The 16147-nt window shown below is 35.9% G+C and overlaps 1 protein-coding gene across 4 annotated transcripts in view; it reads right to left on the bottom strand.

The window, feature by feature from the left end:
• Positions 1 to 16147, bottom strand: part of MARCHF1 (membrane associated ring-CH-type finger 1) — a gene marked incomplete at both ends in the record, with an annotated part of 451661 nt that overhangs the window by 294068 nt on the left and 141446 nt on the right. The window contains one exon of one of the 4 annotated variants that reach the window (XM_080797423.1): positions 5178 to 5318. The exons of 2 other annotated variants lie outside the window; for them this stretch is intronic. In XM_080797423.1, coding sequence (XP_080653549.1) covers positions 5178 to 5318 — 141 coding nt within the window. Of the gene's footprint in view, positions 1 to 5177; positions 5319 to 16147 lie in introns of those variants that run through there. One more of the 4 variants, XM_080797421.1, reaches the window with a different exon arrangement.

The following is a 16147-nucleotide window of genomic DNA, read 5'->3' as shown; positions in this document are numbered from 1 at the left end:
ATAAATAAATAAAATCTAAAAAAACACAGCTCTTTTCAATTATGTCAGTTATTGACAGCATAGTGGTGAAAATGGCTATAAAAATGGCCATTTTTATATGTCACTAAGTGCAGAGCAAAGAATAATCTAACAGTCACATTTAACCATAAGTTTATAAACAGAAGGCCCTATTTGTCTTTATGCCACACTCTCCTGTATTATTCTCTCATTCACAATCTTTGTGTTTAGCTAAATGCATACAATTCAAATAATGACTATTGTCCCTCAACTTGAGGAGACATGACAGAGTGGCCCTCCAGATTTAGACTGTTTGGATTGCTGGAATCCCAGCCTCATCAATATTACCTGGGTCACTTTGGGTAGGTTTTTAAATTTCTCTATGCCTCAGTTTCTGTATCCAACTTATCCAGTTTCCTTTCCAAAATAGAGATAATGGTTATACCTACTTCACCGGACTCTTGTGAGTATTAAAAATGAGAATATGTGTTAAATATTTAGAAAACTCTCAGCACTTACTAATCAGCCATCTCCCTTCTCCTCCTCCTCCTCATCACCACCATCTTCTTTAGATGGGGTATCTGTACCGGAAAGCCTCAAATGCTCAGGATGACAGCAGAGGAGTAATAATAAAATATGTGCGTACAAAATGGAAATATAGGACAAAACTGCTACGTCTCAAAGGAATGCATTTGTGGTAGAAGCTTGTTAAGTGCTCTCAATTTCCTTATTTCAGTCATACAAGACCATATTCCCCATCCTTCTGACAGATACACTGGAATATGTCATTGATTTCCAGCCAAGGGCATCAAGTGATATGCATCACTTCCAGACTTAACCAGATATGTCCATGGTCACCCACTCATTCTTTCCCTTATGTTATCTGATAAACTCAGATGTCCTTTGTTTAAGACAATAGTCCCAAGAGATGGAAGGAGTAGGGATCCTGCCATTCATTGTCGGAGAGTCAAATGACCTTTATCAGAGTGAGTCATGAGCAAAAGCAAAGCTCAATAATGCTAAGCCTTTGAAATTTCAGAGTTGATTTGTTAAAGCTTTTCTTCTTAATTTTTTATACAGATTACTAAGATAATACTACTCAACTCTAAATCAGGTCTTCGATAATCCACTTCAAGACGCTGGAGCTAGGGGCCTTCAAATCAGATTGTTCTTTTGACATTTACCTCTTGGTCAGCTTCTGCCAATACTAGTGCTAATGGAAACTAGAAGACAGGGAGAGAAAAAGGATTTGCTTCTCCTTGCTTATCCTGTTTCTGCTAGTGTCATCCCAGCAATGATTTTGTAAGTCAGTAGTGGAAAGTGGGCCCAAGTTTCTTATTGCACCATTTTATTGCACCATCTAAATATTCTTGCTTTTTTTTAGATTTTTATTTATTGTTTATTTGGCAGACAGAGATCACAAGTAGGCAGAGAGGCAGGCAGAGAAAGAGGAAGGGAAGCAGGCTCCCCGCTGAGCAGAGAGCCTGATGCGGGTCTTGATCTCAGGACCCCGGGATCATAACGTAAGCCTAAGGCAGAGGTTTAACCCACTGAACCACCCAGGTGCCCCCATCTAACTATTCTTATTGCACCATCTTCTCTTCCTTCCACTTGAATATTTAAGGATTGAGAAGAGCTTCTCCTTCAGCATCCAGGTCCAAGATCCTCATTGTCCCTCCCCTGAACTCAAGTCTCCTACATCAGCTGAGAAGCATCCCTTCTCAAAGTCTAAGGTGCAGTCTGAGGGGATTCTCTTTCAGCCTTTTAGGTTCAAATAACTCCTTCCTCCTTCCAGTGTTCTCTCTCTGGATGGTTGTTACTTCTTGCAGTTACTAAACACATACACTTTTTCAGTCCTTCAAGAGCTGATTAAATAAATATTCATATTACATTCTGTGCTAGAATTACTATTTCCTGTTTTCCTTCTTGTACCCCAACTTTTGTAACGACCTAAATATAGAAATTGGTAGCCAAAGCCTGTACTACCATCGCAAAAATCTAAAGTATATGGCGTTTGTTTAGTGATTGGGCAGTGGGTGGCAAAGAAACCAATTTCAAAAGTAGAAAGCCATCTATTTGATGTTCTGGCAAAACTCTTGGCAAAACTACAGTTTGAATTAACTTGAGAGGCAAACAGTGGGCCTGCTGGGCTGGAAACACTCAAAATAGATTGAAAAACAAAACTTAATAATGTATGTTATCAATTATTGGCTACATTCAGCAAAGTGTTAAAAGAAGCTCAGGGGCTAGTATAAAAGCAGATCTGACTGGGAACAGAAAGACTATAGAAGTTTAAGGGTTTATTGGACAAAATGTCTGGCTTCTTCTCAACCCCAAATGATGGGATATGACTTTAATGCAAATGTTGAGTAACAAAGATACAGTAAAAATGTACATTTGTATAAAGTGACTCAAGGCATTTATGAGATTTAGAGCCGACACTGAATAAAACTTTTCAGTTGAACAAAGTATCTCCTTACAAAGATCGGGTTAAGGCGGTGGTCCTCCAGACTAATTTTCAAGATAATATTATCTTAAGAAAGAGGCATGAGAAAAGAGAAAGTCAAGGGCTTCCCAGAAAGAACTTTCTTAAGCACACGGACTATGAGGAAGCAAACTGATCAGAATCCTATGAAGATTTCTGAAAATTGTAGTACTCAAAGACCATGATCCCAAAAATACAAACTTTGAAATATTTAAGAGTTAAAACAACTCTTGGTCCCACAATTTTCCCAAAATAGGAAAAAAATATTTTAAGGGTATACAACCCTCATTAGGCACTTTAAATATTGACAAGGAGAATAAAAGAAAATGAACTTTCCAGAGAGACATCCAGAGGCCAGAGAGAACCACTAACAAAGATCTCCCCAGGGAGCAGGGACAGAGCCTATTCAAAGATTCTTCCTGTTTAGCAGGATTTCACCTCTGATTTCCATGTGTATCTGATTCTTTTTCCAAGCACGAGTATTATTGTGGTTTCCCTTGTCCTACTCCTCTCCTATATATTGGGCATATATGGATGTTGGGAGCTGTTTGCAAAATGCAGATTATCTATTCATAGATGATTTGCTATCATCATCATTTGATGAGGACCATAAATAACCAGTGCTCATGGACTTGAACTGAATCCAGTGACTGAAATACTTTTGTTATTTCTCTTGGAAAGTAATAATCCTTTTTCATGAGGGAGTGGAAACATTACCTAAATATTTGTCAACCAGAAGGGAGGTCTATGGCAGAGAGGAACTGGGTGCTCTTTAACTCCATATGCTCTTCTTGGTTATATGGCTTCCTAACCTATACCAGCCTCCCTTGCAGTTCAGATAGGGCCATGCAACTAAGTTTTGTCAACAGAAGGATATGCACACATTCAAGGCCGGGTCATATACCACATGTACAATGGCTCCCACAGTCTCTTCCTTTCCCTCAGGGACCTAAGAAGCCATGTCCTTAAGAAGGCAGCATTAAAAGATGAAAAGAGTATGTATCTTTGAGTCACCATTTGACAGTGAAGGAGAACTGATTAAAACACATAGGCTAAGATATAAGAAAGACATATTTCATTTTTCTATGTTAAGAAACAGATGTTGAAATTATGTTTCAATGGCTAGAGGCTATCCACCTAGTATGGCATTGGATTTTAAAATATGAATTACTGGATTTATTAAATTGGTAACTTGATGAGTTTTCCTTCTCCTAAAAGTATCTGGATGAGAAGAAAATGTCATCAAGAAAGTGAGGCAGCATGGTATAGTAAAATAAAACCTTGCCTTGAGAAACCTGGCTTATAGCAATCTTTTTATCATTTACTAGCTAAGTGACACAGGGAAAGTCAATTAATTTCTCTGGGCCATAGTCCACATCTGGAAAATTACGCTAATATTAGGTTACCCAATTAGAGGAGAAAGCCAGACCAAATATTTACTCAAGAATTTTTGTGGTTTTGATCTATGGTTCTATGAAATAGAAATTAAGCACTAAAGTCATCCTAATAAGAGCACAGAAGTAATTATTTTTATCTTAAAATTTTTACCCTTTGTATGATACCTGACAAAGTCCAGCTTTATGTATAAACATCGTGTAACACATTTTTAAATGGTGTTAACTCATGTCATGCAATTTTATTGAAAATAATAATTTACAAAACATCATGTTAGAGTGAGATAAACCAATGCAGATGATAATTCCAAAAAAATTATTCATCAGAACTTTGACTATTTCATGACATTACATACATTTCTTCATACCATCAGCCCTCTCTTCACAATCTAAGATGATGGAATGTAAGGAAGCTCTCGCTTCTATCTTGTCAACTGAATGCCCACTCCTTCAGGCGGTTTCTCTTGATATTCACTCAATACTGTTTACTCGAGGTCATTATTTCTATTTAAAATAGTGGAACTTAGCAAATAATTCTAGAGTAAAAATTAAACGTAAAATCATTGCTTATATCTAATTATATGTTCAACAACTAATAAATCAGGCTAATGAAAACACTTGTGTTCATACAAAATGGCAAAACAATAATTAAAATATATCTAACATGTCAATTTAAAACTTACAGACTGAATGGAATTTGTCTTCTTTAAATCAAAATGAAGAATGTTGCAGCCAAATCTAAACAAAATGCATAAAACCCCTTTTGCTAATGAGTTCTCTCTTCCTAATCACTGGGAAACAATGGCTAGCTGCAGCTGGCTATATAAGTTACGCAGAAAACAAAATATGGAAGAGTGTGTTATTGATTGGGTCTTCAAATTATTTTTGTTATTACTTAATTCACAAATTTGTATAAAATTATAATTTTAATAACCTTTTCAGAGATCTTTAGAATATATATAGGAAAACACAGAAGGCTTGATTCTGATTTTTCATTAATTTTGGATAATTCTGTACTCATTTTCCTCCACTGATTCCATTACTTAAGGTCACTAACATAGAGGGCAAGGCTCAAAGAAATACAAAGAAAAAGAAACTGTTGTTTTATCTGAATTAAGCTCTCATAGTATATGACATTAGACATTTTTATTAATATAAATTATCTATATGAACAATATAATGCAAATGTAAATATTACTGTAAACAGGAATAATGTTTACATAAAAGTTATCCCTTTCCACATTTCCTTAGCATTCCATTTACATACAAGCCATTTTGAGGAAAAATAACTTTTCACTCACCAATGTGGAGGTTTGTGAGGCATCAGCCAAATCCCCTGAGATCTCAGGTGTTCGCGTGTTGTTTGGAATTCTGTGAGGGTTACGGGCTATCGCTTCACACCAGCCCAGCATTTTCTCCTTCCTCTTATCCCTTTTCAATTTCTGAAATTCTGAAAATAATTTACATTCCCTGAAACAGGTCACTTATTTTAGTTGTCTGTTTTTGGAAAATGTACATAATTGAAATTAAATAAGCAATTTAATGACATACCAATGGAGACATTTTAATTTAGTCAGAAGTTATGGGGAAGAAAAGATTATGCTGATTTTTAATATCATTCCAAAGATACTAGGGAATGAAAACAGTACATATCTATTCAAAGAGCCTAACATCTTTTATACACCAATCTGTGACACTTCTAGACTGTTGGAATTCCTTGAATCAGGTTCTAAGTGTTATTTTCAAGAATTACTTTATAACATGAATTCTTACCTTGGGAGCTAAAAACAATTCCACTTTCTGATATATCTACATATTTCAATGACATATAAAATTAGGCAGAGCTTTTCAGATGAATGTTCTACAGATGCAAAATAAATTGAACACCAGTCAGTGATAAAGATTATTCATTCTGGCAGTGGCATGATTATCTCCCTCATAAAGTTCTGCCAACTGAAGAAGGAGAAATTTTAGTGCAAACATGGTAAGGGTAGTATATGACGTACATCACCCCATCACCAGTACATTTTATTAATTTAAAAAATTTCCCTACTATATCCTGAGCAAAAGTATTCTACAATTCTTCCTAGCTTTCTAGAATTTTCCATTGGGGAAGTTTTTGTTTTTGTTTTTCAACTCTGAAAAAGTATTATCAACAATGACTTTTTAGTGTAATGGAGAAAACATTGTTTCCCTTGTAAACTTTTACAGCCTACTTTTCCACTCCACCACCCTCAGTAATTAGAAATAGTTTATGGCAGGTCTTTAGTTAAATGCATTACACTGTCAATTAAATATCAAAAATAATGTGGAGTAATTATTTTTCACAGCATCCAAAGCAATTAGCAATCTGGTGGTTTATAACATTTCAGTGATTCAAAATAGCACATTTCATAGCACTAAGAAAAGTAACATAAAGAAAGGTTGCACTAACGGATTGATGAGTTATTACTCTAAATGACAAAATACTCGAGTTAAATGGATCTGAATAATGTAAATAGGGAAATTATAAAACACACACACACACACACACACACACACACAAAACTTAGGGTGGGCAGTTCAAGATGGCAGCATAGGAAGACTCTAAACTTACCTCCTCCCATGGACACACCAAATCTACAATTACATATAGAAAATTCTCTCTGAAAAAAAAACAAATGTGAAAACGAGCTGAACAGCTCCTCCACAACAAAGGATAAAAGGGATACACTGAGATGGGTAGGAGATGCAGAGACATGGTCTTGCCAAAAACCCTGTCCCCAGTGTGGACACCCACAAGTGGAAGGGATCTCACAAATAAAAAGCATATTCCTGAGAAGCAAAGGGCACAAGCCCCGTATCAGGGACTCCAACCATTAGGACTTGCACCAGAGATACAAACCCCCAAAGTCTGGTTTGAAAACCAAAGTCTTATATCCAGGACACCCAAAGGGCCATAGGAAACTGAGATTTCTAACTTAAAGTGTTTGCACAGTTTCATTTGCCCTGGGACCCAACACGAAAGCAATAGTTTGAAAAATGGTTAACAATATATGAAGAAGATTCACTGCCTACTCTTAAAGCATCTCTGGAGGGTCAGAGGCCTATTGGAACTCTCTCCAGGAACAAAGGTGCTGGTGGGTGTAATTTTTGCACTCTCCCTCTACCTTGTCATCACTGACTGCACTGACCCTCAACCCTGACTAGCTAAACCCAGCAGGTGGGCATGCCCCAGCCTGGTGCTTCCCCATAGCCCTGCCCTGCTAAAACCCAAAGGGCAGACTCCCTTATGCCCCATTAAAGGCAACAGGTGCAGGTAGTCCTTTCAGGGCCTGTCACTTGAACACCTGGTTCTGGTGGCCATGGAAGCTTGCATTTCTGGTCTCCATGGGACTGAAACAATCAAAGACAGTTCTGTGAAGGCTCTAACCCCAAGGCACTGAAATACCTGCCATCTTTCTGTGATCACTTCTTTAAGACAGAGAGAGATAGCCGTTTTGTTTAATACACAGAAATAGAGAGAGCCAAGCAAAGTGAGGAAACAGAAGAATAAGTTCCAAATGAAAGAACAAAATAAAACCACAGAAAAAAAAAGTTAATGAAATGGAGATAAGTAATTTCCTTAATAAAGACTTCAAAGTAATGGTCATTAACATACTTACCAATCTCAGAAGAAGAATGATGAAAGGAACAAGAAATCCAACAAGGAGATTATATATATATATAAACATACATATATACACACACACACACACACACACACACACACACGTATGTGTATATATATATATGAGAGCACCAAGCAGAAGATACAGATCTGAAGAATAAAATAACTGAACTGAAAAATACACGAGAGTGGTTCAACAGCAGACCACCTGATGCAGAAGAAAAGATCAGTGACCTGGAAGACAAAGGCAGTAGATCTCACCCAAACACAGCACAAAAAGAACAAAAAAGTTCAAAAAGTGAAAACAGCTTAAAGGGTCCATACAAAGTGTCTTAAAAACATTAAGAAGAATGAGATCTGTATTACGGGGCTTATAGAATCAATTAAAAAATACCTTGAGATGAATGAAAATAAAAATTCAGCATACTAAAATCTGGGTTGTAGCACAAGTAGTTCTAAGAGGGAAGTTCAGGCCTACCTCAAGAAATATGAAAATTCTCAAATAAACCATCTAACTTTACACCTAAATGAGTAAGAAAAAGGGGAACAAATGATGCCCAAAGTTAGTAGAATTAAGGAAATAAAGACTAGAGCAGAAATAAATGAAATAAAGACTAAAAAGACAACAGAAAAGATCAATGAAACCAAGAGCTGGTTACCAACAAAACTTACAAACTTCAGCTAGACTAACTAAGAAAAAAAAGGGGGGGTCATATAAATAAAATCAGAAATAAAAGAGAAGTTACAACTGGTCCTGAAGAAATACAAAGGATCATAAGAGACTACTATGAAAAATTATATGCCAACAAATTGGATAACATAGAAGACAGACATAGTCCCAGAAACATAGAATCTTCTAAGACAAAATCATAAATAGAAAATCTGAATAGAACAATTGCCAGCAAGAAGATTAAATCAAAAAACTCTCAAACAGAAGTCCAGGACCAGATGGCCTCACCGGTGAATTCTACCAAACATTCAAAGATTTAATACCTATCCTTCTCAAACTCTCCAAAAAAATCAAGGAGGAGGGACTCCTTCTAAACTCATTTCACAAGGCCAGCATCACCCTGCTACCAAAATTAGAGAAAGACACCAAACACACACACACACACACACACACACACACACACACACACACACACACAGTAGATCAATATTCCTGATGAACACAGATGTAAAATTTCTTAACACAATATTAACAAATCAAATTCAACAATATATTAATAAGATTATACACCAAGGTCAAGTGAGATTTATCCAGGGATGCAAGGATGGTTCAACATCTACAGATCAATCAACATCCTACACCACATTAACAAAATGAAGGATGAAAGTCACATATGATCATCTCAATAGATGCAGAAACAACATTTGAGAAAAATTCAATACCCATGTCTGATAAAAACTCAACAAAACATATATAGAGAAAATATACATCAACATTATAAAGGCTATATATAACAAGCCAAAACTAACATCATACTCAGAAGTGAAAAGATTTTAGCTTTTCTTCTATGATCAGGAACATCACTAGGACACCCACTCCTACCACTTTTATTCAGCATAGTATTAAAAATCCTAATCAGAGCAATTAGGGAAGACAAAGAAGTAAAATACATCCAAATCAGAAAGAAAGAAGTAAAATTATCTCTATTTGTAGGTGGGATGATTTTATATAGAAAATGCTAAGACTGAACCAAGAGTCTTAGAACTAATAACAAAATTTGGCAAAGTTGCAACATACAATCAATATACAAAAATCTGCTGTTTTATCCTCTTAAAACAAACTAGCAAAAAGAAAAATTAAGGTAACTATCCCATTTACAACTGCATCAAAAAGAATGCAATATGATCTAGGAATAAATTTAACCAAGGAGGTAAAAGACCTGTGCACTGAAAACTATGAGACACTGATGAAAGAAACTGAGGAAAACACAAATAAATGGAAAGATATTCAATGCTCATGAATTGGAAGAATTAAGACTGTTAAAAAACCTGTGTTACCCGAAGAAATCTATAGATTCAATGCAGCCTTTATCAAAATTCCAATGGCATTTTTAATGGAAATCGAACAAATAATAATAAAATGTGTATGGAACAACAAAATATTCCAAATAGCCAAAACAATCTTGAGAAAGAAGAACAAAGCTAGAGGCAACATATTCCTTGCTTTTACAAAGCTACAGTAATCAAACAGACTGGTATGGCATAAAAACAGATACACAAATCAATGGAACAGAATATAGAGTCCAGGAATAAGCCAATGCATATATACTCAATTAACTTATGACAAATGGGACAAGAATATACAATGGAGAAAGGATAATGCATACAATAAATGGTGATGGGAAAACTGATAGCCACACATAAAGAATGAAATGGGACCAATATCTTATACCATACACAAAAATTAACTCAAAATAGATTAAAGGATTGAATGTAAGATCTGAAACCATAGAACTCTTAGAAGAAAACATAGGCAGTAAGCTCAAGACATCACTTTTGGTGATATATTTTTGAATCTGACTTCAAAGGTAATGGTAACAAAAGCAAAAATAAACAATTGGGACCACATCAAAATGAAAAGCTGCACCATAAAGGAAATCATCACCAAAATAAATAAAAAGGCAACCTACTGAATGGAAGAAGATATTTGCAAATCATATACATAATCAGGGGTTAATATCCAAAATACATAAAGAATTCCTATAACACAACAATAACAACAAAATTATTAAAAAATAAGCCAAGGATCTGAATAGACCCTTCTTCCAAGAAGACATACAGGTAGCCAACAGCTACATGAAAACATATTCAACATCATTAATCATCAGGGTAATGTAAATCAAAACTACAATGAGATAGCACCTCCCACCTGTCAGAATGGATATTAGCAAAAAGATAAGAAATAACAAGTGTTGGTGAGGATGTGGAGAAATGGGAACCCTTGGGCACTGCTGGTAGGAATGTAAACTGGTGCAGCCACCATGAAAACAGAATGGCAGCTCCTCAAAAAGTTAAAAGAGAACAACAACATGATCTAACAATTCTACTTCTAAGTATTTATCTTAAGAAAATGAAAACACTAATTTAAGATATATGCATCTCTATGTTCACTGAAGTATTATTCACATTAGTCAAGATATGGAAACAACCAAAGTGTCCATCAGTGGGTGAATAGATAAAGAAGACTATATATATCTATATATGTTTATAGATATATAGATATATATGCACACGTACACATAGTAGAATACTACTCAGACAAAAAAAAAAAGAGTGAAAGTTTGCCATTTGTGACAACATGGATGGACTATTACTCTAAATGAAATAAGTCAAAGACAAATACTGTGTGAATTCACTTATATGTGAACCTAAAAAACAAATAAACAAATTTTCAAAACAAAACTCATAAATGCAGAGAAAAGACTGGTGGATGCTGGAGGGGAGGTGAGCTGAGGGGTGTATAGAAAGAAGTCAGGAGGTACAAGTTTCCAATCATAAAATAAATAAGTCATGGAGATGTAATGTATACTGTGGTAAATGTAATTAATAATATTATTTGCATACACTACGTAACTTCATATGGTGACAGGGGAAAGCAAACATGATCATTTCACATTATATGCAAATATCAAGTCATTCTGTTATATACCTGAAACAAATATAATATGGTATGTCAATTATACCTCAATTAAAAAAGCCTTTCATATAAATTAAGCTTAAGATATTCATCGGAATGGCTTTCTTAATAAGACTATCAATCTGAGTGAGTCACTCATTTGAGGTATAGGGAAATGGTGAATGGAGCTTGAAAACAGTTACTTGAATGAGCAACAAATTATTAATGTTCAACCATCCAACTGCTTGAGATTTTACTGAAAATTCTTATCTATGTTACACAAAATCTGCATATCTGACTAATTCACACTCCACAGAAAGTAAATATTTCCACATTCCCAGTACACAGTATCTTGGTTACTCATCATCTTTTAATTACATTTCTTGAAGTGTGCTAAGAGTAAATGAAAATGAGTATCTTTATTCAAAGGCAAGGAGTGAAATGATACATAATGACCAAAACAGTTTAATCAAGTATAAACAAATATTCTACTTGTAAGTCATTTGCCATTTTAAAAAAATTTTTAACTCTATAATTAAATATCACTTCAGTACTTATAATAAAATGCTGAATTCATGCATGAATAAAAAGTATAACAAAGTGGCCCCAAAATTATGATTATCATCAGTACCCATTCTGGGATACGTTTTTAAAGGCAACCAACTTCTTCCCATTCAGTTTTTGAGATTAAATAAAACAGTTTAATCTCATTTGCAGCTCACTTTTGTGGTGGCAGTGGTGTTTGTAGCTATGTTCCTCCTTATTCAGTCAACATTAACCCTTAAGTATTTATTGAACTCCTGCTCTATTGTAGGTGCTGAAGTAGACATGGAAGAGCTACACTTTCATTTTTTGTTTGAGTTGCATTCAGTGCAACTTTCCAGAGAATTTTAATTTCTAAAGTAACTAGGATCTCTCTGACTCACATTTTTTAGATTTTGAACTTATTTGCTTGATTCCAAAATGACGGCCTATTCTTCTTTGTCTTTCATTGTCCTCCGTGAGGTTAGCCTGTGCAAATTATCTTCTTGAAGTGTTTTGCTGAACATGTTATCAACAAATCATCATGTCAAGAACTATTAAATTTTGGCTCTACTTGTTGAAGTATTCTAATAAAATGTCAACTGTATTCTAGTTTTCTTTTTCATGTAACAATTATCTTAATTCTAGAATGACCAGATAGGCTAAATAATTCAACAAATTAAAACACATATTGTTTTGACCTAAATAATATATTGATAATCATCATAGAATATTCATCATAGACACTGTACTCTCTGTTGTGAGAACAAAAGAAAAAAAAGCTGATGCACGGTTAGAGCCCAGAAGATGGCAAAGGTTACAATTAAATTTGAACATACTCATAAAAATGTTTACAAAGAAAGCTTAACGTGTACAATGATAAGAGCAATCCAACTCCAGAGCTTCACTTTAGCTTTTTATTACATGAATTAAGAATACATGAAAATATAAAAAAGGCCTCTGATGGCTCTATTACTATGTCTGAACTTTCACATAATATTGTAAGAGAGAAATTTTGTCCAGTGACTCACTTTATATAATAAACATCTACTGACTTTACCAGCTACTTTAGAATAAAAGAATTGTATCTGGAAGAAAACAAAGTTTAATGGCCTCAAAAAAAGCAGGATGGCTATAGGCAAACTGAAAGGGAGAGAGATAGGGAAGCAGCGGAGAGATCTGTTGCCTCATCTCATACATTCCCGTGAGTAAGAGACAGTGATAGTTTCTCAAAACTGTATCTCCTTTTCTGTTTTTACAAAATGCTCAGGCTTTAGGTCTCATTTTAAAGACATCTTTTTTGCATTGTTGATGATGATGTAGAAATTTCAGAAATAGTTTAGGTGATTTGAGATAACTGAAGGATTAATATTGTAGACTCCTGAGCTTCTGTAGACCGACATTCTTCCTACACAGGTCTGGAGTACTTATCATATTCTTAGGTGTAAGAATGTACTATCGTTCAGAAGGAGAGGCATATTATGAGCATTTATAATTGACCCTCAAGCACTTTAAACTGTAACTATCATTAGTAATATATCAGAATAGGAAAGTGGTCATTAAGCATTCATGTTAATTGCTACCTAACCATTAAACCAAGCTAATGTGAGGCACAGCAATGAGCAACTTATATAATGATCACAGGAAATTGAGATTTAACTAAGCTTAATTTTAATATGCTAGTTCAAGCAGATATTTAATTTAATAAATAGGAGCACAATCCATTCTCTGTGAACTAAATTGACACAAATTAAAATTAGGAAGAAAAAAATGCAAGGCAATTGGGTATATCTCATGGAGAATAATTTACTTTTAATTCAGGAGACATTTACTGAATACTTCCTTGTGCCAGACACTGTACTCAAAACTATCGGTACAGGGATGAAAGAGATCCAGAGCACAGGGCTGGTAGGGGAAAATAACTAATAAATGAACTTTTGATAACAGTGCCATGAGTACTATGAAAACTTTGAGAAAAGACACTTGCTGTAGCATCAACTGAACGAAAAGGTTAATTTTAGATGAATTTCTAAGGAAAAGAAAATTACGAGTAATTTACATGAAAATTAAAACTATTACTATTCCAAAGGTTTCTGCACTACTAGCTGTGCTGTGGACTCTAGGAGGCTCATTCACATCATAATCCCTATAAATGGTGCTGTGCTTCGAGGGATGCTTTTCTCATAAAACACCATGTGAGGAGTGCTCCTGGAGTTGTGCAGTCTGGCAGAGAAAAATCCTTGCTTATTTCTCCCAGTGAAACTTACTACACATATCTTATTGTACCCCAAACCTAATGTAATTTAATCTTCCCAGCACAAAAACGTAGCCACCTGCCTTTACCTTCCTTCTCTACCTTCTCAACTATTTCCTTTCTAAAATTTGCCAACCATATCATACCCAGCATAGTTAAGGGCTTAGCCAAATGCTCCCTCCCTTCACCCTGCACATATAACTGAAACAGTTGGCCCCATCTCATACAGACAATCATCTTCAATCTTGACTTAAGAATAGTCCTTATCTGAGAATTTGAAAGGATTTCTCAATAGAAAATTTTAGAGATTTTTCTGTACATTTCTTTAGCTAAGTGTTATTAAGAAATGTAAATCTTGGGGCCCCTGGGTGGCTCAGTCAGTTAAACATCCAACTCTTGACTCAGGTCATGATCTCAGGGTCATGAGATCAAGCCCCGTGTTGGGTCCATGCTCAGTGTGGAGTCTATTTGAGATTCTCTCTCTCCCTCTGCCCTTCTTCTTGCTTGTGCTCTCTCTTTCTAAAATACATATATAAAATCTTTTAAAAAAATATAAATCTCAACTTTTGAACCCCCCAGAATAATAAACTCAATCCCCATTATGAAAGCAATAACTCACAAATAAGGGAAGGAAGGGACAGTTGGGAATATGCTTCTCTTCCTCATTGAACTGCAATATCTCTGACAATATTTCTTAGAGGGGTGTGTTTCAAGAGTACTCCTCAGATACTCAGAAAACTATACCATGCATGTCTAAAACCACGCAAACTGAAACCCTGGATCCTTGTACAGATGATCTGAAGTGTTCACATACAACTATGGTTGTTCTTGAAGGCTTGGAGTGCTAAAGACTACCAAAGACTATCTACTGAGGGTGAATTTGGGAAGTATTTAGGCCAGATAGTCTTTAGACAAAATAACTCTATTTGTTAAGCTTACTGCTATGAAAGTGTTAGAGTATGTAGTTAATTAGGTTCTAACAGAATAACGAGGCCAGCAATGAGGAAGTCATGGCCAGCTATCAGGAAAGTCACAAGTTTGTCCTGGCAGCACTCCACAAGTAGCTGGATCAAACTGGACAGGACCAAGATGGCGGGTGCTATGACAAGAATCCCCTCACCAAATTAGTAAGAAGAAGCATGAAATCCTGATTCCCTGCCCCAAGTAATGAATATTTCACTCCCTTGTCAACAACTTCCCACAAAAGATGGAAACTGGGGTTCCTGGGTGGCTCAGTTGGTTAAGCATCTGCCTTTGGCTCAAGTCATGATCCTAGGGTCCTGGGATAGAGTCCTATATCGAGTTCCCTGCTCAGTGGGGAATCTGTTTCTCTCTCTCCCTCTGACTGCTGCTCCCCCTGCTTGTGTTATCTCTCTCTCTGTCAAATAAATAAATAAATAAAATCTCTTTAAAAAAAACCCCAAAATATAGAAACCCAAAGCCCAAGGGTGCAGCTCTCTCTCGATCTTCCCTGCTCTCACATCTTGAGAGTGTACTTTCACTTTAATAAACTTTCCCACTCATGTCATTCATCCACTGTATCACATGTCTGTCCTTGAATTCTTTTTGCAACAAAACCAAGAACCTTCAGCAACACTTTTAGGATGGGCTGGGTCAAGGCCCCTGGGCCTGGGGTCTCCTCAGTTCACTCAGGAACAAAATGAAGATGTGTCCTGAGGACATTCTGTTTTCTATGAGTTGGATCTGGAGTTCCGCAAACGGAGAGAAGTGTTCATAGTTGTATTGTAGGGTGTGTAACTCTAAGAGAGAGCAGGAACGGGGGTAGGGCCAGAGAAAGAGAGAGAAGCAGACTCCCTGCTGAGCAGGGGATCCAATGTGGGACTTGATCCCTGGACTCTGGGATCATGACTTGAGCCAAAGGCAGATTCTTACCTTACTGAGCCACCCAGGTGTCCTATTCTTAACTTACTGAGCCACCCAGGTGTCTTATTTTTTTTTCTTGAACTACAGGAAACATATTTAGTATGTAATTTTCTTTTTTAACAATTCCCCCCTCTATCTTATAACTTACTTTTAGAGGCATCAACCTTTCTAGGAAGTCTTTAAGTTACTCTAACCTTGTGAGGGGGCCTGGTGGTGAGTAAATAAATGGCACAATAAAAGGAAGTAGGGTTCTCATTGCCTCCTCTGGTAAGGCAGTGGAAAAAGAAGTTTTCTAGTCTAGGTTTTGACCTAGAGTTTAAAATCATCACTCCCATCC

The sequence above is a fragment of the Martes martes genome (assembly GCF_963455335.1).
Source record: "Martes martes genome assembly, chromosome: 2".
In the NCBI taxonomy this organism is placed as follows: domain Eukaryota; kingdom Metazoa; phylum Chordata; class Mammalia; order Carnivora; family Mustelidae; genus Martes; species Martes martes.
Note: the sequence above shows the minus strand (reverse complement) of the source record. Positions and strands in the feature narration are given on the sequence as shown.